This window comes from Triturus cristatus, chromosome 3_2 (genome assembly GCF_964204655.1).
Source record: "Triturus cristatus chromosome 3_2, aTriCri1.1, whole genome shotgun sequence".
Taxonomy (NCBI): domain Eukaryota; kingdom Metazoa; phylum Chordata; class Amphibia; order Caudata; family Salamandridae; genus Triturus; species Triturus cristatus.
The window spans coordinates 576,394,042-576,415,086 of NC_140584.1; the positions used below are offsets into that span (position 1 = coordinate 576,394,042).

General features: G+C 47.0%; 1 protein-coding gene across 1 annotated transcript; it reads right to left on the minus strand.

Annotated features, from left to right (window-relative positions):
- Window positions 1-15,034: 15,034 nt before the first annotated feature.
- On the minus strand, window positions 15,035-19,404 carry LOC146857725 (elongation factor 1-alpha, oocyte form-like). Its single transcript, XM_085648325.1, has 8 exons — window positions 19,271-19,404; window positions 18,355-18,522; window positions 17,565-17,744; window positions 16,921-17,217; window positions 16,252-16,402; window positions 15,884-16,140; window positions 15,502-15,736; window positions 15,035-15,284 (listed from the first exon to the last, which is right to left on the minus strand). The coding sequence occupies exons 2-8, from the start codon at window positions 18,496-18,498 to the stop codon at window positions 15,157-15,159; spliced, it is 1,392 nt and encodes a 463-aa protein (XP_085504451.1). The 5' UTR covers window positions 18,499-18,522; window positions 19,271-19,404; the 3' UTR covers window positions 15,035-15,156.
- Window positions 19,405-21,045: the final 1,641 nt, after the last annotated feature.

Genomic DNA, 21,045 nt, shown 5'->3' on the forward strand with positions numbered 1-21,045 from the left:
GACCTGCTGCCCACAAGCTGCATTGGGGCCTGGCCAAACCGCCTCCATAGGCAGGGATAACCCCACTCCACCCTAATGGGTACCTCACCCTAGGGACCACGCTGTCGGGGCCTGATCCTGTGTGAATCCCCCGCAGGCCACGCATTCAGCTGCTACACCCCAGGAACCACGGTATCGTGGGGTGGCTACCCAGTGGGCTGCTCACCTTTCCGGTCAGTGTAATTCCCAGGCGCTGAATCCCCGCGCCGCCCCACAAGCCCCCAGGCTGTCTAATCGTTCACTGCTGCGGCCTGGGGCCTCCTGCGTGCATGACTTTGGTGGTGAGTAACCTCCCCTGGTATTTGAGGTCGGGCCCGGGGGAACGTTCTGGTCGATGTGGGGATGAGCTTGATTTCCTCTGGGTGTTGCAGTCACTGGGAGCGCCCCGCTATGGCGAGCCTCCTCCTCTCACACCTCGGCGCATACAGCAGGAAACTGGAGGCCCCGGGCGTGACATAGTCCACACATCCCCCGCCTGGAACTCCCTAGCACCGCCAATCCGCTGCAGCGATAATTGGTCCCTCACCTCTGGGGATCCTCCGGAAAAGGCAGATGGTGCGCAGCCCCAGCCGCCCAGGTGCACATCTACCCGGCCCAGGCCCCGCGGCCGCATGCTCTGGCACCCAGCTCACCAACTGGACCACACACATCGGTCCGCACAAACTAGTCCCCCATCTCGAAGCACCTCCAGGTACTGTAGTGGGGCACGCGAGTCTCAGCGTAGAGCCAGCCACTCACTGACTCAGGATGCCGCTCCGACCCTCCAGACCGCAGGCCACCTTCCTCCTCGGGCCCGCCACCTCCTCGTCGCATCAGATCTTGACGGGTGAAACGGGGGGCACAGAATGTTTATTCCGCCTGGTATTTGCACAGCAGCACTGCCCCATGGGAACATTGCTGTCTCCATGGGCAAGGATCAGACAGGATGATGATAGGGTATAGGCCGGGGCTAGCGGATCTCACCTAGCACGCGTCCACCATGTTGGATCGCCAGGCTACGCCCCATATTTCTTCCATTTTAGTGATGATAATATACGACTGTACCTGGTGCCTCAAGGTCATCTAGCATTCCCAACATGGCAATTTTATATCAGGTCAATGGGACGTCCCAACACATCTATTAGAATTGGCTGTATTTGTTTCCAGTGGATTTGAATTTTGCACACCTCCATGTGAGGTGTTTTTAGTTGCCTATATTCTCTTGGTAATGTGTACAGGTGGGGGACAAACCAGCTCCTATTTCACACAGTGTCTTAGGAGCGTAATAGGTTTTGTGACGATAGCTGAATTGTATGAGACAAAGACGATTCAATATGACCACGGTGTAATCTTGACGTTAACCCAGATGCTGTCACCAATGGGCCCCAGATCATCTTCCCAATTAACACAGTGCTATATGGTAGGATCAGGCATGTTGACCACCAAGAAGCGATGTAGTTGTGAGATGCCTCTCCTATCCAGTGGTACTAGCATTATTTTGGATTTCAGTGGGTTGCATTCTGGGTGTTCTCAGTTGTTGTTTGTGGGATTCCAGGGCATGTCTCAATTGAAAATAGTGAAAAGATCAGGCGTTATGTAATGTGAATTCAGACTTGAGATATGCAAAGGATTTTATGTTGTTACCTGCCCACAAGTCCTGGAGTTCCCCATATTTTTCCATACCCCAAAACCCCACAGGTTTGAGTCTTCTTTGAGCTAATTGTCAAACCATAAGGAAGTTTCCTGAGTGGCTCTCTTGTAAAATGTGATGTGTTTCAAGACTTTGCGTGCCACGCTGTGATTGTGCCTTTAGTTATCCTATGGAGGATATGCGTAGACGGGACACCACATGGAGAAAGGTATACAGAGTTGTACCTCTCAAAAAATGCCTCTTGCATACGCATTCCTGTCAAACAAGGAATATTGTGCATCGTGCGAATTTTTAGCAAATAAAGAAGAAACAATGAATAAATTAACTATATTCTGCCATACAAATTCAAGGATGTTTTTCCATTCTTTTGAGACTTTATGGCGTAAAATTTCAATAAAAATACTTAGTTGGAGACTATATTTCTGAAAGTAAACTCCAATTCGAACTCAAGAAATTACCAACATTAGCCTTTGTTTACTCAGAACATATATACAAGTTCTACCTGCAATAATACAATCTGAATCTTTTTTACGGAACAAAAAAAATTGCCACGATTACTAAATTATTTGAACAAACATGGATTGGCCATCTAAATAGATCAGGTTGCATAAGACTTATACAAATAAAGGATAGAGTGTTGGAACTGCTACTTGACCTGTTTATAAGTGGGAGCAGTTCTGGGGGCGTGGCCGACAAGATGGCCGAATAAGACGTACTTTTCAGCGCTCCTGCTGGAGACAGGAAGATCCGCCAGCATCCTGCGATGCTACCCTAACATCGACCCCACAGATGTCGCCATGACCAAGACATGCTCCCTGGCGTGGTTAAAACTGAGAATCGACCCCATTGATACCATGGAAAAGAAGGTATCGCACTGACACCGGGGAGGCGACATCTTGGGCAGAAACAGACGGCTCCGTGCTCAGAAACGAAGTGGTATAATGGCCGTTGGAGACCCTACCTGAGCCTGTGGTAGTGGTGAACCGCAGAACAGTTGGCACCTGCTCTTGATCGGGGCGCAGGCGGCCTCCTTCAGGGACTCACCCCCTGCAGACCTCAACGGGGTTGGACTCTCCTCAAGCGTGGGCCGCCGAAGGATCGGGCTGGCGGCTGAACCTGCAGCATTGGGAACCGAGCGGAGGCCAAGACGGCTGATTCAGTGAGGCCAAGCACTACCCGCAGCGAGAGGGGGGTGAGTCGTGACGGGTCCCCTTGCGTCCCGGACTGGCATCCGCTCTGGACTCGGCCGCGGTTTCGAGAGTTTGGTGCACGACGCAGAAATTGGATGTGGCCGGCCGCCGGCCCACGCATGATCCGTGCCATGCTGCTACACTGTGCGAGAGATGGACCTGAGCTAGTTGGAGCCCAGTGAGTGCTAGGGGCCTACTAGGATTATAAGAGACTATGGCCAGGCATGCCTGAGAGCAAGGGGGTGCAGTAATACACAGCTGCCCACCGGATCACAGATATGCAGGAATAGCTCGGGTCTGAGACGGGAATACTGGGAAGCGGCACAGAGGTGAATACCTCGACTAATGGTGAACTCGTCTTTCGGCTGGCAATATACCACAAATAAGCATTGCCCTATGAAACACCGGAGGATAGTGCCTGGACGCTAGATTTCTGACGTCCCAGTGAGTGAAAGATTCGGCGGAGGAACGGAGGCATGGTTGCCTTGAGGGACAATCGCCTGGTCCCCAGATCCTCCTGCGAGTGGCGTCCCCGGGACGGGGGGAGGGGAAGAGTACGTGATTCAGTCGCGTCCCTCAGAAGCCAATATCTCAATCGGGGGGAGGAAGCCCCCTATCCGCGGGCAGGGACACGGCGGGGGTCCGGGTTTCCCAGGGGTACCTCTCCACTAGTCGAGACAATTGGAGTGGCAAAAGTGACCTGAATCACTGTTAAGATTGTTCAGGTCTCAGAAGTGCATAGAGAGGACCGGGACAACATGGTGAAGGAAAAGAGCAATCAAATGCAGTTTTGCATAATTCAGATCTGAATGCGGAGGACAAGGGTGACGGGCCATGGTGAACAGAATAGACACAGTGGCCATTGATGTCAACCTCCTACGCTGTGACTTGAGTAAGGCCTCTGATGGAGTCACCACGACCGAACAACATGTAGAGGTCCTCCAATCTGAGGTTAAGTCATTGAGGGAAACGGTCATGCACCTGCAGAAAAAGGCGATCAAACTTGAGGACCGTGCCGAGGATCAGGAGTGTCGGTCGAGAAGAAACAACCTGCGATTCGTAGGATTTCCGGAACGGGAAGAGGGTCCCTTGGCTCAGTTGTTTCTGGAGGACTGGATCACTTAGGTCTGTGACCCCAAGGGGCTGTCCAAGTTCTTTAATATTGAAAGGGCCCATAGGGCGCTGGTCCCTGCCCCATGGCCTGGGGCCCCGCCTTAAGCCATCATTGCCCAATTCTTTCATTATCGGGATAGGGAAGTGATCCTGCAGGCCACTCGCACCAGGAAATCCCTGCTCTTTGACAGCCACCCGATTGCAATTCACCCGGATTGCACACGTGTTCAAGATCAATGGAGGACTTTTATGGAGGTCAAGAGTCAACTACGTGATGCGGGGATAAAGTACAGCCTTCTCTTTCCTGCCAAACTACAAATCGAACACAAAGGCAAATCTAGGTTATTATTCTCTGTAGCGGAGGTATCTGAATGGATGGATGCCATGGGTGGGCCGGACTCACAATCCAGATCAAGTAAGGCAACAAAGTAATCGGATCCTGCTACAAAACGTAGCCGACCATCTGGGGGACACTGCAAAAGGACACCGGTAATCTGGGACTTGTCTGGGTGTGTGCTGATGGAACCCTACAGCTGGCAGAGGCATTGTCTGGCTCTGATGTGGCCACACAGGAATTATTACCTGACTCTAAAGCTTCCAGAGACACAGCTTATTGAAAAGGGATGTACGGACACCTACTAGAACACCCAGATAAGTACTTTGTGGGGATTGATTCCAAAACGTGTTGTAAGTGGGAAGAATTGTAGAGTATTGAACCCCTGTGGCCAGGAGGGAGACCACAACACCTTTAGAGGCCGAGACCAGTACGGGGAGCTGGAGGCCTTGACCTCACACTGCGATGATTGCTCAGTCACTGGCAACGCAATTACTTAGGAGAACATGGCTCCTGCACACAGAGATATGAAAACACTTAGCTCAGTGTTATGGCTAATGATGCAGTGGATAGTTACTGTTGTTGGGGAACTTGTGGGGAGGGGAATGGGGTGAGGGCTTGGATGCTAGCTCACCATGGTACCGGGAGGGGTGGACCCAAAGCACTGCCCAGGAGGGGGGGGGGGGGGGTTTAAACCAGTTATTTGTGTTCTGCAAAGGTTTAAGGGGGTTTAAACCAGTTATGTGTTCTGCAAAAGGTTTGGGGGTGCTCAGGGGTTTCGTGTCTGGAAGGCAGTCTAACGCTACGAGGCTCATCGCTGTGGAGGGGCAAAAGGTGGGACCAAAGAGGCAACACCCAAACGCTGGTCAACATGGTTTACCCCATGATGAGATTGCTTACCTGGAATGTGCAAGGTATAGCAATGCTCAAAAAGCAAAGACAGGTGTTTGCATTTCTGAAAAGGTACAGAATATCTATAGCATGCCTCCAGGAAACTCATGTCTGTCGTGATACACTACTATGTATCAGGCGCAAATGTAGGGGGCAGATATACACCACTTCATACTCCGGATTTGCACATGGGGCCCTCATTTGGGTGGCCCCAGGGGTCCCCTCCCAACACTTACACCATGTGACAGATTCAGAGGGGCTCTACGAGATTCTACATGGTAGGTTCGATGGTCGAGAGGTATGTCTTATTAATGTCGATGCTTCCAACTCCGACTGCCCGGGTTTTTTCCCTGACTTGGTGGCTGCGGCCACCTCCATACCTGGGGGCGGTGGGGATTGTGATGGGGGACATTAACTGTGTGATGGATGGGAAATTGGACTGTGAACCTCCCAACAGAATACTAAATCAGGGATGACCGAAGCAGAGTCTTTGCCTGTCTCACACCAGCAACGAATACATTTAGCAGACTAGACCAGTGTTTTTTATCAATGGATCTGGCTCCTATGGTAAGAGAGATAGCCTACCTGACTAGCTATCTCTTGGGTCACTCCCCAGTGTTGCTTTCCCTTGGTAATAAGCGGCCTCGACCAGAGTTTGCATGGAGTTTGCAGGTTGAGGCACTCACAGACCCACCTTTCGCTGCAACAGTTGAAGAAGAGCACCCTAGGTATTTTGAAGAGAATTGGCGTGCGGCGTCCTCAAGAGTACTGGAATGGGGGATGCCATGAAAGTAGTGATCAGAGGGATTGTATATAAAGACATCATTTGGAGTGCGCCAGCAACTTGAGCGAGACACTAATGTACAGGAAGGGAAACTGGGAGATATAGAGGAGTCTCTCCTGACAGCTCCTCAACTCATGGTAGAGTGGCGCACAGCACGGGGACTGATGTTCGCATCTCTATGTTGCTTCGAAACTTTTTATTACACAGCGTACCGGCAGTGTCTGCATTGCATATGGAGGGAGATAGATCAGGGGCCTTGCTCGCTAAATTGATAAAGGGATAGAGGCCCGTGTTCCCCATAGTACTAATGCAGTCTGGGGAGGTATATAATCAAACTGCCAAAGTATATCCGAAACAACCCCCCACACTCCCGAGTGGGTTGCTGATTTTCTGGCCACCCTGGACTCGCTCCAACTAGAGGACACGGTGAGTAAAATGTTGGACAACCCGATCACCAAAGAAGAATTAATGGAGGCCATACAGGGTTTAAAACAAGCCAAAAGTCCTGGGAGTGACGGCTTTCCATCCGAGTTTTATAGGAGGTTTGCGCTGTTGCTGGTGGACCGACTCTTAGAGGTATATAATGAAGCCCTTAAGATACAGATCCTACCAGTCTCTATGAGAGAGGCTCTGGTGGTCATGTTTCCCCAGGCACACAGAGACCCCCAGTTACCAAGTTCATACCGACCGATCTTCCTGGTAAATATAGCTATAAAAATCCTGAGCGGAATATTGGCAGACCCGGCTCTTGCCACATATGCAGTGGGCCCTTATTAGAATAACATTTTAGCCATGCTAAAAGAGGCTACGGGTGGGTGATTCCTAGGGGGATCCATACGGTCCTGCTGGGTCTACTTCCAAATCCTAAGAATAAATACCTCAGTAGGAAATTTGTGATGCTGGGGCTTGCACTTGAAAAACGTTGAATAGCCATATCATGGATGAGTCGTTCCGCGCCAAAAGCAGCAATGTGCGTGAGGGATGTTTGTGAATGGGCAACGGCGAAGGCAGTCCAATTGAAACAACTCAGACATGATGAGAAAGTAGAGGATGACTTACGAACCTGGGAGGCAATGTAAGAGAGATGGGGGACACACAATCGTCCATGACCTCCCTGACTCTGATCCCTGATGCTGGGAACACCCCATAGACAATAAGGTAGTGACAATTACCAGACCGACGAGGCATGAGATGAGTAACATGTACAATTAAAGAAGGGGGTAGTGCTGACATACCGACAAGGAAGAGGGTGGGAAGTGAGGGGGGTACATAGGGGAGTTAAGAGACTCTTGACAAAGGAGGCATTATTCAAGAATTCTACATTATATATGTTGGGGGAACATGCTGAAAAGATATTTGATTGTCTGATGATGCCCCTAATGAAGACTGAAAATGTCTATTTTCTATTAAACTGTTTTAATATATGTATAAGTGGTACATCATCTGCATGACTAAAATGCAGATAGATATTTTTTTTAAAACTAGTTTTCCAGTTCCATGTGGAAACTCCAACCCACGTTACTAAAAACGAGAAAAATTTCCAGGAAATAGGACAAGCTCAATCTTTTTCAAGCATTGAATGCTCGCCCCCTGGTTAAAATCCAACAATTTGGAATATTTGAGGAAACAGACTACCTGGAAAACATTACATATATTTTAAATTTCTAAATACATAATGTAGTTTAATAGTCAATACTATGGTACAGTTTACTGTCTTGCCTTGGCAGTAACCTAATTACATAAAAAACTGGCTAACTTTCTCCCAAAAGAATGTAAAATTAGTCCCTCACATCTACTTTTCCATCTTGACATTTTTTATTTAACGTGATTGTCCTACCTGTAGCAGTCGTCTTTTTTTTTGTTGGAGTATTGGTAATATAATAAAACCCTCTCACCAATCTCCCTGAGCATCCCACAATCAATCCACAGGGGTATTTATAATCCACAAAGTACCAACACAAAAAGAAGCCGAACCCGAAAATATTTAAATAAAAATAAGTTCTGTTTCCAAAAAGGAAACACGGTGAAGATACGTTGAGTATGTAATCCAACACCTCCCTACACAGTACCAATCAGGACATCTCAGGTTATCCTCCATAGTAATGCACATAGGATGAAACAAAAAATGTAACCCGACCACGGTAAAATTAAAAAAATAACAATTTCTTCCTTAGCAAGTAATGAAAAACATGGGAATGGGATTTAAAAATTGTAAACAAGATTTTAGAATTAGTAAAAATATGTACTATATATTTTGCTAATGTACTGTATTAATATTTATTACTGTATATTTTAAAGAGTTGTGGTTGTAAAATCTATCTATTTAAATGAAAAATATTATGCAACTCCAATCTAACTGAATGTAATGTTTTTAATTGTTAAAATATACATTTCAATAATATATTTTAATATGTATTTTATTTTTACATTAGAGTTGTTTTTCCAAAATAAATAAGAAAAATGACACCAATGTAACTAATTACATTACAGTAGTTTATATTTAAAATAGTAATATGTTTTTAACCCACCTACTTAATATTTAATTATCACGTTTTACTAAATAATTTATCAAATCTTTTTTTTAAATTTTAGATAGACTCCCTGCCATTAAACCCAATAACCTGTATATCCTGCTCCTAAACATCTGACAAATAGCTGGTTAGGTAATAACAATTTTTTTGTAAATGACATTTTAAAAATGAATGCCTGAGTATTAAACTGCCAACCCCTAATATATATATTTATATGAATCTGAAAATGCGTTCTATTTTTCTTTAAATAATACCCCCATCTGTAATGCCTTTATCCTCAATCATTACTTGACACTAATTGTCAAGTCAATAATCTGGTAATTCATTATAATTATTTTTTTTAAACAAATTTTAAAATCAATGAGTTTTAAACTACCAAACTTTATTTTTTAAAAGAAATCACTCCCTGCCAATTTTTCCAAAATAAATGCCCACACAATAAATTCTCCACCCTTATCCATTATGACGCTTACACCCCAATCCTAAACAAATCATGGAAATATCTAGTTATTAATTAATAATTATTTCAAGATAAACATTTTAGAATTACTGCTTGAGCATTAAACTATTACAGCTCGTATTTCTTTTTATATCCCACAATATACAATCTCAACCAATTTAAATAAATGAATCAATACCCCAAAATGAATACAATACTAGCAAAATAAAAAATACACTTCCCACCCATATCACCGGTCACTCTTAGATCACACTCCTTAACATTATGCAAATAACTGGTTATCTAATTTTGTTACATTACTACTGGTGTATTAAACGGCCACACCCCTTTAAAATAAATCCTAAAGTAAACTTGCAACAAATATAAATAAACCAATAAATACCACAATATTTAATACACTCCACATGCGTATCCCTTACATCCTGCAAGTATTGTCCAAATTATTAAATTCTAAACAATACGTATTTTTAATAAATAAATAAAACAAATTGAGTATTACACGGTCTCGTTCATTTTTAAAAAAGGTCAGACTAAATGCTTTAATATTAACCCCAATTTACCATTAGTTTAGAGGCAGCCCCGTAGTAATGCAATATTAATTTGGGCATGTTATGGATGGGTTGTATAGACAGATAGAGGCGATCATATTCAGCATAAAGGGGGATATGGTCTCCAATTGTTTCACTTCATTGGAACCTTTTAGATGCATGCATTTTCTGACCTATTGAAATAGCGGTTCCCATACTAGGGCAAACAGTAGGCATCCCAGTCATGTGCCTTGTTTAATTTCAAATTGGTACGATAGTACATCGGTTAACTTGAACCATGGCCCATGATGATCTGTGTAGTAGATTGATACAGGTTAGGGAACAGAGCCCAAAGATTATTTGTTATAGTATTTGAAATAGGTATTCCTATCTTATAGAATCAAAAGCCTTTTTGAAATCTGTGTTGGCCAGAGTACGTGGTTCCTATGAATTCATAGCTTGTAGCTGGTGATATTTGTAGGAGCCGAAGGCTGTGTTTTGTGCGCAAAACCCTGCATGAGTATGCCATTTTTTTCACAGGTATACTAAAGATGTATTAACATCCATCAGTCTATTGCCTAGGATCGCCGTGAATACTTTCATTTCTACATTAGCAATGTAGGATGGCAAATGGCAGCTCTTGGAGTCTGTACAGTTTTGGAATGACTACTGGAGGGACAATAAGTGTGCTTTTACAAGAGATGCAATTTTTTTTTTAATCTTTTGGGGGAAGTCGTTGGGACCTAAATTCATCGCCGATTGCATGCCAGCAATTGCCTACAATTTTTTCCTGGTTTATAGACAAGTCCAGTTCTTCACAATTGGTTATTCAATTTTTTAACTGACAGGTCCTTAATTGAGGGGGATGAGCCTTTCTACCTCAGGCGGAGGACAGTGCACATAGTGTTCTATAATAATCATCTAATGCATCCGCTATGTGCCTTGCCCATGTAACTCTTTCCATCAGGGGTCAGTATTTCAGATGCTTCTGGCTGACAAGTCTCTTTATACTAGTTTGCCCAAAGCCACACACTATTTTGTGAAGCCTCCCAAATATATTGGACTCGGTTTTTTTTAAAAGGTCTTTCAGTTGCATTTAAGGTCACTTATTTGTCTAAAATGTGAATCCTCCTTGAAGGTCAGGCTCGTTTCTCCAATTCGACCCCTGTGGCGTTCAGGGATAATACATAAACAAGTGTACTAGAGGAGAAAGTTAACAGTCTCCATTCTGTACCAGGAGCACCACATATCTATTAGTTCCAGGAAATCAACTCACTCAAGTAACCTCAGGAGTCTCTGCGATGCAGAGTTAGACTGCAAGGTAGCTCCGTCTACCTATAGTGGTGTTGGAATCCCCAGCAAGTACAGCCTCCAGCTTCTTGACCCTCCATCTGAGTAAGAATTGGTGACTTGATCTATTTTCCCTGTTCTATGGGTGGGTGCTGGTCTTGCACGTTGGTGTAGTTATACAAAGGAACTGTACAGGGGGAGAGCGCGAGCCCGTTTCTTGTTTCCAGAGGGAACAGCCTCAGCAGACCATATGGTCTCCCCCAAGTCTCAGGTTTGTCCTGTTCTAGGCAATTGATGGTATTCTGCCTGGACCTTCCACCCCAACATTCTTCCGTCCTGTGTGTCCTCCAAGCCGTTGGGCAACCATATGCAGTCATGGCGAGGCTACTGTAACTATTTCATGGTGGTTGCCCCCAGAGGCAGGGGCATCTATCACCCCCCTCTTCACTATTATCTGCTTCTTTCTAACTCCCCTGCCCCAAGGCCGCAGTTCACCTCCTTAGCCGGGTTCCCTGGCCGACACCTCCAAGTGTTCTGCACTCCACAGCCCTAGCAGATAGTTGGGCCGCAGGTATTTCCACCACCCCAAAGGGCACGGACAAGACCCCTGATCACCTCACCACTCCACAGCCAGATAGTGCTTTTCCAACTGGCCACAGCTACGAATCAGCATCTTATCTGGGGTTATTTGGTGCTATCACATCTTTGTGCTCTATGCCTGTCAGGGCCTGAACAGTCAGCTTCACCTCCGATGGCTGTGTCAGGGGGCTCATGGCACAACCCCAGTGGCTTTTGATGGGGAAAAGAACCTTCCACATGTCTGCTTTGGGTAGCATTCCTATGAATGTTACACGGCTAGAGAAGATACAATTCCTGTGCCTCCATAATAGCATCCCAAGATGGTCTTCCATAATACCACTGCTAGACCTCTTTTTACATGGTGGCTCAGTGGCAAGCATTGGTATCCTGGTGACATTGTCTGATGTAGCACTGGAGCCATTTCTCCCCGATGAAGCATCAAAGCTAATTTGACTTACCTATGAAGAGCTATTGCTGTGCCTGTTTAACCGTGTTGTTCACTAGCATGGCCGAATAGAACGGCATACGGGTCCCGAGAGATCATAGTGTCAAGGCATAGAATGCAGCAGCATAGTTTAGAGTTGTGCTGAGTAGATTAGAGTGCTACACAAACAAATGGACAGAATGCTGAATAAATCATACATTCACCCCCAGTAGAGAGATCTGGGTTAAATCCGTTTTGCTCACTATGCCACCCCTGTTTAGACCTAGCCATATGCCAATCAGTCTTGACCCTGTGCCTCACAGGAACAGTCCAGACTGAACTGCCAGGTCCCCCCTGGACCGGAAACAAGCATCCTGGGGCCAGTTTCTGGGTATTACCCTTCATCAGCCAGGCTAGCTTGAATACAGTGGACAGTGTGCAAGGGACCAAAGTGCGCAAGGGACCAACGTCTGGGCAGACCCATCCCACTACACAAACGAAAGCCCGAAACCGGTCCTAGGATGCTGGTTTCCAGTCCAGAGAGGACCTGGCCTGGCAGTCAGGACAAGACTGTTCCCATTGGGGCGCAGGTTCAAGACAGATTTGCATATGGCTGGGTCCAAACTGGAATGGCGAACCAAAAAAAACAAGCATTGGCATAGCCAATAGGTCTCGCCTTAGGGACCTTACAAGTGTTTAGCCATGCAACAGTTGGATAACTAAATAGTTATAAGGTCCCAAAAGCGAGACCAATGGCTATGCCAAGCCGCCGCGAAAGTGATCGCACCGCGATCAAACATCAAAGCGGCCCTGCGGCCGCAAAAGTGAAAGTAATCGCGGCACCCGCGCACATGCACTGTAGATCTAGGCTGGTAGCACTTTGGAGCCCTCTCAATAAGTCTCGCCAGACCAGCACATGCGCTGGGTCAGGCGAAACCTAAAAACAATGGCTTTAGGCCCAGATGTCTGTACTCGGGTGAATGTATGACATTGTTCTGCATTCTGTCCATCAATTGTTCTTTTTGCACAATTAGAGTAAGGTGGCCTGGACCAATGCAGACTAGAGTGGCAGAATGCATTGGAGAAGAGTGGTGCAAAGAAAACTAATTGTGCAATAAAAATTATCTAGAATGGACTAGAGTGCACTGGTGGTGGTGACAGGACGCAGCAGTGATGCCGTGGCAAAGACTGCAGCGGCTTAGAGTACAGTGGCATGGAGCTGTGGCAGAGAGTAGAGTGCAGTGGCATTGGGCGATTTGGAGTGATGCAGAGTGGAATAGATTGTACCGAGTGCAGTCGTAAGGTACAGAGTAGAGTGCATTGGCAAGAAGTGGCGTGCCATTGAGTAGTATACCCTGGAGTGAATAGGGTTGAAGCGCGCTGCCATTACAGACAACGCATCTTGATAGCACCATTACATTGGTTCAGGAATTAAGTTTCACTTATAAAAATATACAGCACACAAATGGTGTGGAAAGGTCATGGCTTTGACCGTATTGAAATATTTGTTTACCACACTGAATTAAAAAACTGCTATATATGCATTCCTAAATCTAATATCGTGAAATACAGCACAGTTCATTAGACACATTTAAAGCTAGAAAGCCTTCCACAGCAAGACGGTCACAAAAATCCGCTCACTTCGAAGTCAGAAAGAAAACACCAAGCTCGCTGAGAGCAGAGCCTAACATTTGACCTTTCTTTGAACGCACAGCAAGTGTGACAAAATAGAAAAAAGATCTAATTGGCCGTCTGCAGAAAGGGAGCACTTTGAGGTATACAGTAAATAAGTGAGGGAGGAACTCAAGCCATACAGCATATAACAAATAAAATAGAAAGCCAACAAATGCGAGTTGCACACCACAAGCCCATGGGTATGCAATGGGCTGGATGTATTTTCAGACCAAACGTCTTTAGCAAACCAGACAGCTGACTGGTAGACTTGGACCCAAAAAAACAAGTGGTCTGGTTTTTGAGAGCTAGGTCATAGATGTATGCTTTTTGAATACCCGTAAGGAATCTATGCATTTACAGCTCAGGTGGTGGGATAACTGGGAAACAAGGACGGGCAAAACACACGCAGTCTCATGGGTTGCGACACGCACGGAAGCATAAAAGGAGCCAATCGGAGATAGCAAACATAATTTGGGGGAGGGGGGGCACGGACTAGCGCTAAAACGAATAAACCATCGAATAGACAATGAGTGACAAAACAAAAGCCAAGTGAATACCATCAGGAGTTATTTTTCAAATCAGCTACTGCCACGTCCCCAGAAAGTGCTGGGAACGTGAATACACCGAAAACTTACGTTATTTCTGTTGGGCTAGAGACAATATTCCTCTAGATTAGCATAACATCTTACGTAGACTTACCCTATATACTGTGAAAAAGGATTTCCCCTTTACTGACACTTGTCATGAACATGTCGAACTTGAAAGATGCTATATAGGATATATTACTCTAGGCTGTGAAGTAACTACTTTAAAGTGTTAATACTACAAGTGAATGACACTAGAAAAAAATCTGTAATGCTAGTGAGCCGAAGTATTCCACCGCGCCCCCCCCCCTACCGTCTGTTCATCCAAAATACGCATCTGCTATGGTGGCTACAGTGCCAGGTTTGAGTGGGCAGTGGCCACTTAAGGGCCCCAAGAGCACAAATCATTGATTCGATACACCTCCCTGGAGTAAAGTTTACCCTTCCGGACGGGACCATGGAGGGTATCCAATTTATTCAGGCAGAATTGTCCTCGAGTAAGCTGGGCACCAACCCAAGAATGTTCACGTGGAAAGGGTTGCTTTTGCAACACAGAGATAGTTACTTTTTATTGTATAAAGGGTATAAGACCAGTCTCACCAAGAACTACATCAGTCTAATGTTAAGCGAGAGAAAAGGATTTTTAAAAAACTCACTTTCTACTAGTGATACACAAGTAAATGCCCTGTGCTGCAAGTGGACGGCAATACTCCTGGCTTCCCCGACTTGGTTTTCAAGACAGACCTGCACACCTCATCACTGGCTGACCTGACGAGTTTAAACGCCGTGAACATTTGCACAGACCTTGTGGGAGGACAGCCTATTTAACCATCTACAAAGCCAAGCACGAGCTTACGAGCACATGTGCCCTGCACTGGTCTTCTGCAGCACCAAGAGGGCCAGTAGTAGCACTAGAACAGTAGTGCCACTAGAGACTGTCGCACAGCGCTACTCTCCTAAAACACAGTACAAGACTGCAAGAGGTTCTTCACACAAAGTTTATTTACAAGTGGCTTCAGAATGTACAACAGCACAAAGTATTGCCATATTATGAGGGGGAGATTTGGGCATTTCTGCCCTTGTCATCTAGAAGTGGATATCTGGGTTTACTTCTTGCCACCAGAGGCCTTGATTGCAGACTTGGTGACTTTGCCAGCACTGGCAGCCTTCTTCTCAACCGCCTTGATAACTCCGACAGCCACCGTCTGCCTCATGTCCCGTACAGCAAAACGACCTGCAAGTGAGAACAAAAAACGCACCATGAGACCCAGTAGGCACCAAAGTTGGCTAACTAAGCACCCTGGAAGAATGGACGTTACCAAATTTGAACCATAACCTTACAATTCCCTCCCCCCCCATGCCATTTACCTTATTACAAGACAACTCTGATTATACAACTCACCCAGCTAGGGCACAGAACAGCTACCCAGGATAAAAAAAAAGGCACTTACCAAGAGGAGGATAGTTGGAGAAGCTCTCCACGCACATGGGTTTGCCTGGAATCATTTCCACAATGGCGGCATCTCCAGACTTGAGTGCTTTCGGTGCATCTTCAAGCTTCTTGCCAGATCTTCGGTCAATTTTCTCCTTCAGCTCAGCGAATTTGCAGGCAATGTGAGCGGTGTGGCAATCCAACACAGGGGCATATCCCTGGCCGATCTGGCCTGGGTGGTTTAGAATAATGACCTAGAAGAAAGAAAAAAAAGCACATTAGAGTTCAGCTGAGAACAGGATTTAAAGAACCAGTCATGTTAAAGAGGGAGGCGGGGGACGGTCGTCTAGAATGCCACGAGGTATCCTGGTCATGCACCCAATTATACAAACTGTTCTTACCTGGGCTGTGAAGCTCCCAGCCTCCATCGGGGGATCATTTTTGCTGTCACCGGCTACATTCCCTCTTCGGATATCTTTCACAGACACGTTCTTCACGTTGAAGCCAACATTGTCACCTGGGAGAGCCTCCACCAGCGCCTCGTGGTGCATCTCCACAGACTTAACTTCAGTGGTTACGTTACTGGGGGCAAAGGTCACCACCATGCCAGCCTTAATGATACCAGTTTCCACACGACCCACTGGGACTGTGCCAATGCCTGCAAGCAAAATTGAAATAGATAAGATTTCGCAAACCATGGTATTCCAATGGCCGAGTGCAGTTGAACTTCCACTGTTTATTTACCACTTATTGAGCTCCTGCCACTCACCTCCTATCTTGTAGACGTCCTGCAGGGGCAGACGCAGAGGCTTGTCAGTAGGGCGGCTCGGTGGGATGATGGAGTCTAGGGCTTCGAGCAGGGTGACCCCACTGGCAGATCCCTCCTTACGGTCAACCTTCCAGCCCTTAAACCAGGCCATCTAAACACCAAGTGTTTAGATAGGAAATAGGTCAAAATGAAATGAGTCATGCAGCCCCTGGCTGTGCCTAAACATGCCACCGCCCTTCAGCCTATACCAGGCTTCTCCAAACAAGTTCCTCGTGAGCTACTGGCTTGCTTGGCTGAATTAATTGACATACCAAAATTGAAAAGTATCTGAGAGCTAAATGTGTGCATTGGCAGAACTGTATACGGATGTGGAGAAAAATAGTTAGAATCTGAATAAAGTCTACAGCCGATATTGGAGTGATAATTAGGTATTGAGGAAATGTATTACGCCCGTTACTACATGGGTGCCACTTTAGCTATGGTTTTTATGCATTACACAGATTGACAAAGCCCATTATACATTACCGCTGGCAACCGTACCTGGCTCACTTAGGTGACCACTGTTGGTAATAGTTGCTTGGGTTGCCACTAAAATCTCTGATGTATTCACTATTACAACTCTAATATTAACAGTAGCTCTGGACAACCCCAGAACAGCAGGAAACTCACCTTCGTGCTGGACTCCAGCATGTTGTCCCCATGCCAGCCGGAGATTGGCACAAATGCCACTGTGGCTGGGTTGTAACCGATTTTCTTGATGTAGGTGCTGACTTCCTTGGTGATTTCTTCGAAACGCTTCTGGCTGTAGGGGGGTTCGGTGGAGTCCATCTTGTTCACACCAATGATCAGCTGCTTCACCCCCAGGGTGTAGGCCAGAAGGGCGTGCTCGCGGGTCTGTCCGTTCTTGGAAATACCAGCTTCAAACTCACCCACGCCGCCAGCAACAATCAGCACCGCACAGTCAGCCTGAGAAGAAGGCGGAGCAGTTACAAAACCGTAACGAGACATTTCAACTCCAGCCAAGAAACCATGCGTTAATCTATAACCCACAGAGGATAAAAGGCATCGAATGTAAAAAGGTGCCTCCCAGGCGAGAGGCAAGAACACTACCTCTCGCCCCTTTAGTATGAAATCCGGGGTGAATCTAAAGAAATAGTTTAAAGAGCAGACGTTCTACAAGGAAACACTAAATTAAAATGTCAAATGCCTTACAAAAAAATGTGATGGACTCGTTTACCAACAGAATATATTGGTCACATGGTTCGAGCCGGAAAGTAAGAGCCCCCCCCCCCCCTCCATTATAAGCCACGTACCTGCGAGGTGCCGGTGATCATGTTCTTGATGAAATCCCTGTGCCCGGGGGCATCGATGATGGTGATGTAATACTTGGCAGTCTCGAACTTCCAGAGGGAGATGTCGATGGTGATACCACGTTCCCTCTCCGCCTTGAGCTTATCCAACACCCAGGCGTACTTGAAAGATCCCTTGCCCATCTAAGAATGTACGAAGAGATTTAATAAGCCACCCAACCCGCTTTAAAAAAAATAAAATACACAAACCGCGTAAATATCAACGAAAACGGGCCTCAGCGCGCCAGCTCATTACAGTGATGGAGTCGTGAACAGCGTAAATTGCAAAGGCAAACACCTAAAGGAGTCATAAGCCGGCAGCACCCCAACCCGCGCAAGGGAGTGAAGCCCGCTGCCGCCCCACCATGCCCCCTGTTAGCACCAGGGCCTTTACTTCGCCACGCACTACCCAAGCACACCAGCGGGTCACGCATGGTAAAGAAATGCACCCCAACATTTGTTAGCTGCGCGAGGTCTTGCGGCTAGAACATGAAGCATATTGGGGCATTTCAATGTACGTCACCAAAACAATACCGGGTTCATCGTCTGCGAACCATGCCTATCTCATTTAGGTGCGCCTAATCCCGCCCAAGGGGCCTCTGGCATTCATCATACCTAAAAAGTAGTGTTCAGCCGCAGTATAACTAGCCAAGTACGCCACAAGCCACCTCGCTGACGTCTTCTCGAAGTTTCTTAACCCCGTGCCTCTTGCCAGTGCCCCCACACCGGACCCCTCTCCTACACCCCTCCTTACCTCGGCTGCCTCCTTCTCGAACTTCTCGATGGTTCTCTTGTCGATGCCCCCACACTTGTAGATGAGGTGGCCGGTGGTGGTGGACTTGCCGGAGTCCACATGGCCGATGACCACGATGTTAATGTGGATCTTTTCCTTTCCCATTTCGGCAGAGTTCGGCGCTGGTGTCTGCGGGTGAAAAGGCGGTGCTTAGACAGGTGGGACTGGAATGAACCGGGTGGGGAGAAGCGATCAGCAGGGAGGCAATGGCCGCCGATAGGGGCTAAACATACTTTAATGGCGATGGGTCACAAAACGGCCTGGCGGTGGTTTCCGTTAAGGGAAGTCAATCGCCATGAATTTGGGACAACCGGCTGTCGCGCACAGGTACATGGAAGGGTTTGCTTTTAACTCCCCCCCCCCCCCCTCCGGTGATCCCGTTAAACTATGCCGAGTACAGCAGCAGTGGGGCCTCCTCACCAATGGGGTTGAAAGGAGGGGGCGCGATGGTCAAGGCATTGGGGCCATGGAAGTCGGATTCTAGTTTCCGTGAGAGGTTGGTGATAGCGCATAAAACAAGGGATCGGTGCAAAAGGAAACGCAAACGGTCTAGAGTGTTCATGCATTACAAAATTAGAGTAAGCTTTAGTTGACGCCACAAAGGGGACCCGTGCATCGAACAGAAACGGATGAAGGCGCTCCGATGCTCAAAATGAAACTACCAGGTCGATCAGCTGAGGCAAGGCAGTAGGCCCCTGAGGTCCCCGCCGGGAGAGATTGCCCATTCTTTTAGGTAAACTGCAAGCTTTGGCCGAGGAGTGCCATCATGAAATATACGGGGGGGGGGGGGGGGGGGGGGATTATTACACCACGTCCACCTCAATCCATAAGGAAAGGAACGGACGTGTGCGCGCCCACTACGCGAATAAACGCTCACCTGCTCTGCTGCGACTCCGGCTGGAAGGAAAGTGAATGGGAAATGAGGTGCGCAGCCAATTTAAATCACCGGCTGGGCGGGCCCATCAACCTCCACCACCCCTTATGCTCCACCCCTATTAACCCCACCTCGTCTGAGCCATAACAAGCCCCACAGCCGAGCAATTTGGTTCCATGATCGTTCGTTGTACCCCCTAGGTTGGTTTGTATTGCATTCTGGGATCTGTAGTACTGCACTTTTAATCAAACATTTGGGAAAATATAGGTGCCACAGGGCAGAGAAAGAAATGGTGTGGACGAACGACTCACAACTAACTTGGGACAATGGGTAGGGGTCAGCCCCACATAGTAAGAGATTTGAACGATGGTGACAAGAAAACATTTTCTTCCGCTCGATTTAGACTCGTGGTTGTTGTAAAAGATGCCATTGGAATGCGCACTCTCCAGAGCTCAGTCTTATTACAGAACTCATTCATGGTTTCTGTCAGCCAGATGTTTCAGTGTGAGTATTTATCCACTCGACATCTGTCTAGATAGTTTCAAAGAACTTGAACATTCTAGCTCTCAGAATGGAGTATGTTGTTGTGTGGAACCTGCCCTAAACTTTGTATTCTTTTTACTTACTAATGTTCACATATGTCTGAACAACTGTATAACTCCTAAATACTGTTATTGTGTCCGAAACGCCTGTAATTCTCGTGGGGCGCACGGGCACCTATCGAAGAACTTCTGGAATAAATACACCTATATAGAAAGAGTAGGCTACTCCAATGAGTTGCTCGTGAGCTACAAGCAGCTCTCTAGCTGCCTGCTTCTCTGCTCAGACTTCTAGGCCTGGCCTACAGTCGTGACCTCCGATGTTCCATGGCCTCGACGTCTATCCGCTCCCCCCCCCCCCCCCCCCCCCCCCCCGAAAGCAATCATGTTCAACTTCTCTCCTTTTGAGAGGGGGGCCTCCAGGCGGCAGGTGAACGCGGCGGCAAGTTCAGCTGATGGGAGGGGTGGTCGAACCAGTTTTTCACCGAGTGACTTGGGGACAGCATCTACTGAGGGTTTCAGAGAGTGCGTGTGTGTGTGGGGAGGAGAGAAAGCCTTTCACAGAGCGAGTTTGTGACATAGGGAAATGGCTGGGCCACTTCGGAACTTCATACCCATGCACCCCCCCTCCCGCGGGACGGAGGACTTGGATACCTTTTCCACAAGAGCAGAGCTGGGGGGGGGCAGCCTTTTACCGAGGGGGGGGGGGGGGCAGCCTTTTACCGATTGACCATACACCAACGTTTAACGGTAACCACTGACGGGCTTTGCGGCCAGCCATGCCCTATGGGGTGACGACGAGTCCATGTGGGTACACAGGGAACGCCCGCCTCTTCCATACCTTAGTGTATACATTTATTTACTTTAGGTTTTCTATAACGCGAACTAAGCTAGTAGGTTAGCAGCCATTGGGGACAGTATACACATTACGTCTACACACAGCAGAGCACGATGGCTATTTTATTTTAAAACAATCGTATGTTTAACGCAAACTTTCCAATGCCTTTCTCTTAGCAAGGTCAGATGCTACACTGTATTTCCAGTTACTAATTCGCAGTTATATCTTGTTTGTTACCCTGGACACATATCTTGCTCTGTTGTAAAGCGCTCTAAAGCCCATGGGCCAAGTCCGCGCTACGGAAAACCGCGACTAAACACATAAAATAAAGAGCAGAGCATCGCCAGCGCCTTGTTGTGTTGAGGCGCCTGAATGTGAGGTGGAGCCAGACATCCAACAAT

Excerpts from the sequence above, each read along its gene's own strand:
- LOC146857725 (XM_085648325.1), bottom strand. The coding sequence starts at position 18,498 with ATGGGAAAGGAAAAGATCCACATTAACATCGTGGTCATCGGCCATGTG. Across the intron at positions 16,403-16,920 it reads TGCTGGAGTCCAGCACGAAG|ATGGCCTGGTTTAAGGGCTG; the intron begins GTGAGTTTCCTG and ends CTTGGTGTTTAG. Across the intron at positions 15,737-15,883 it reads CTGGGAGCTTCACAGCCCAG|GTCATTATTCTAAACCACCC; the intron begins GTAAGAACAGTT and ends TCTTTCTTCTAG.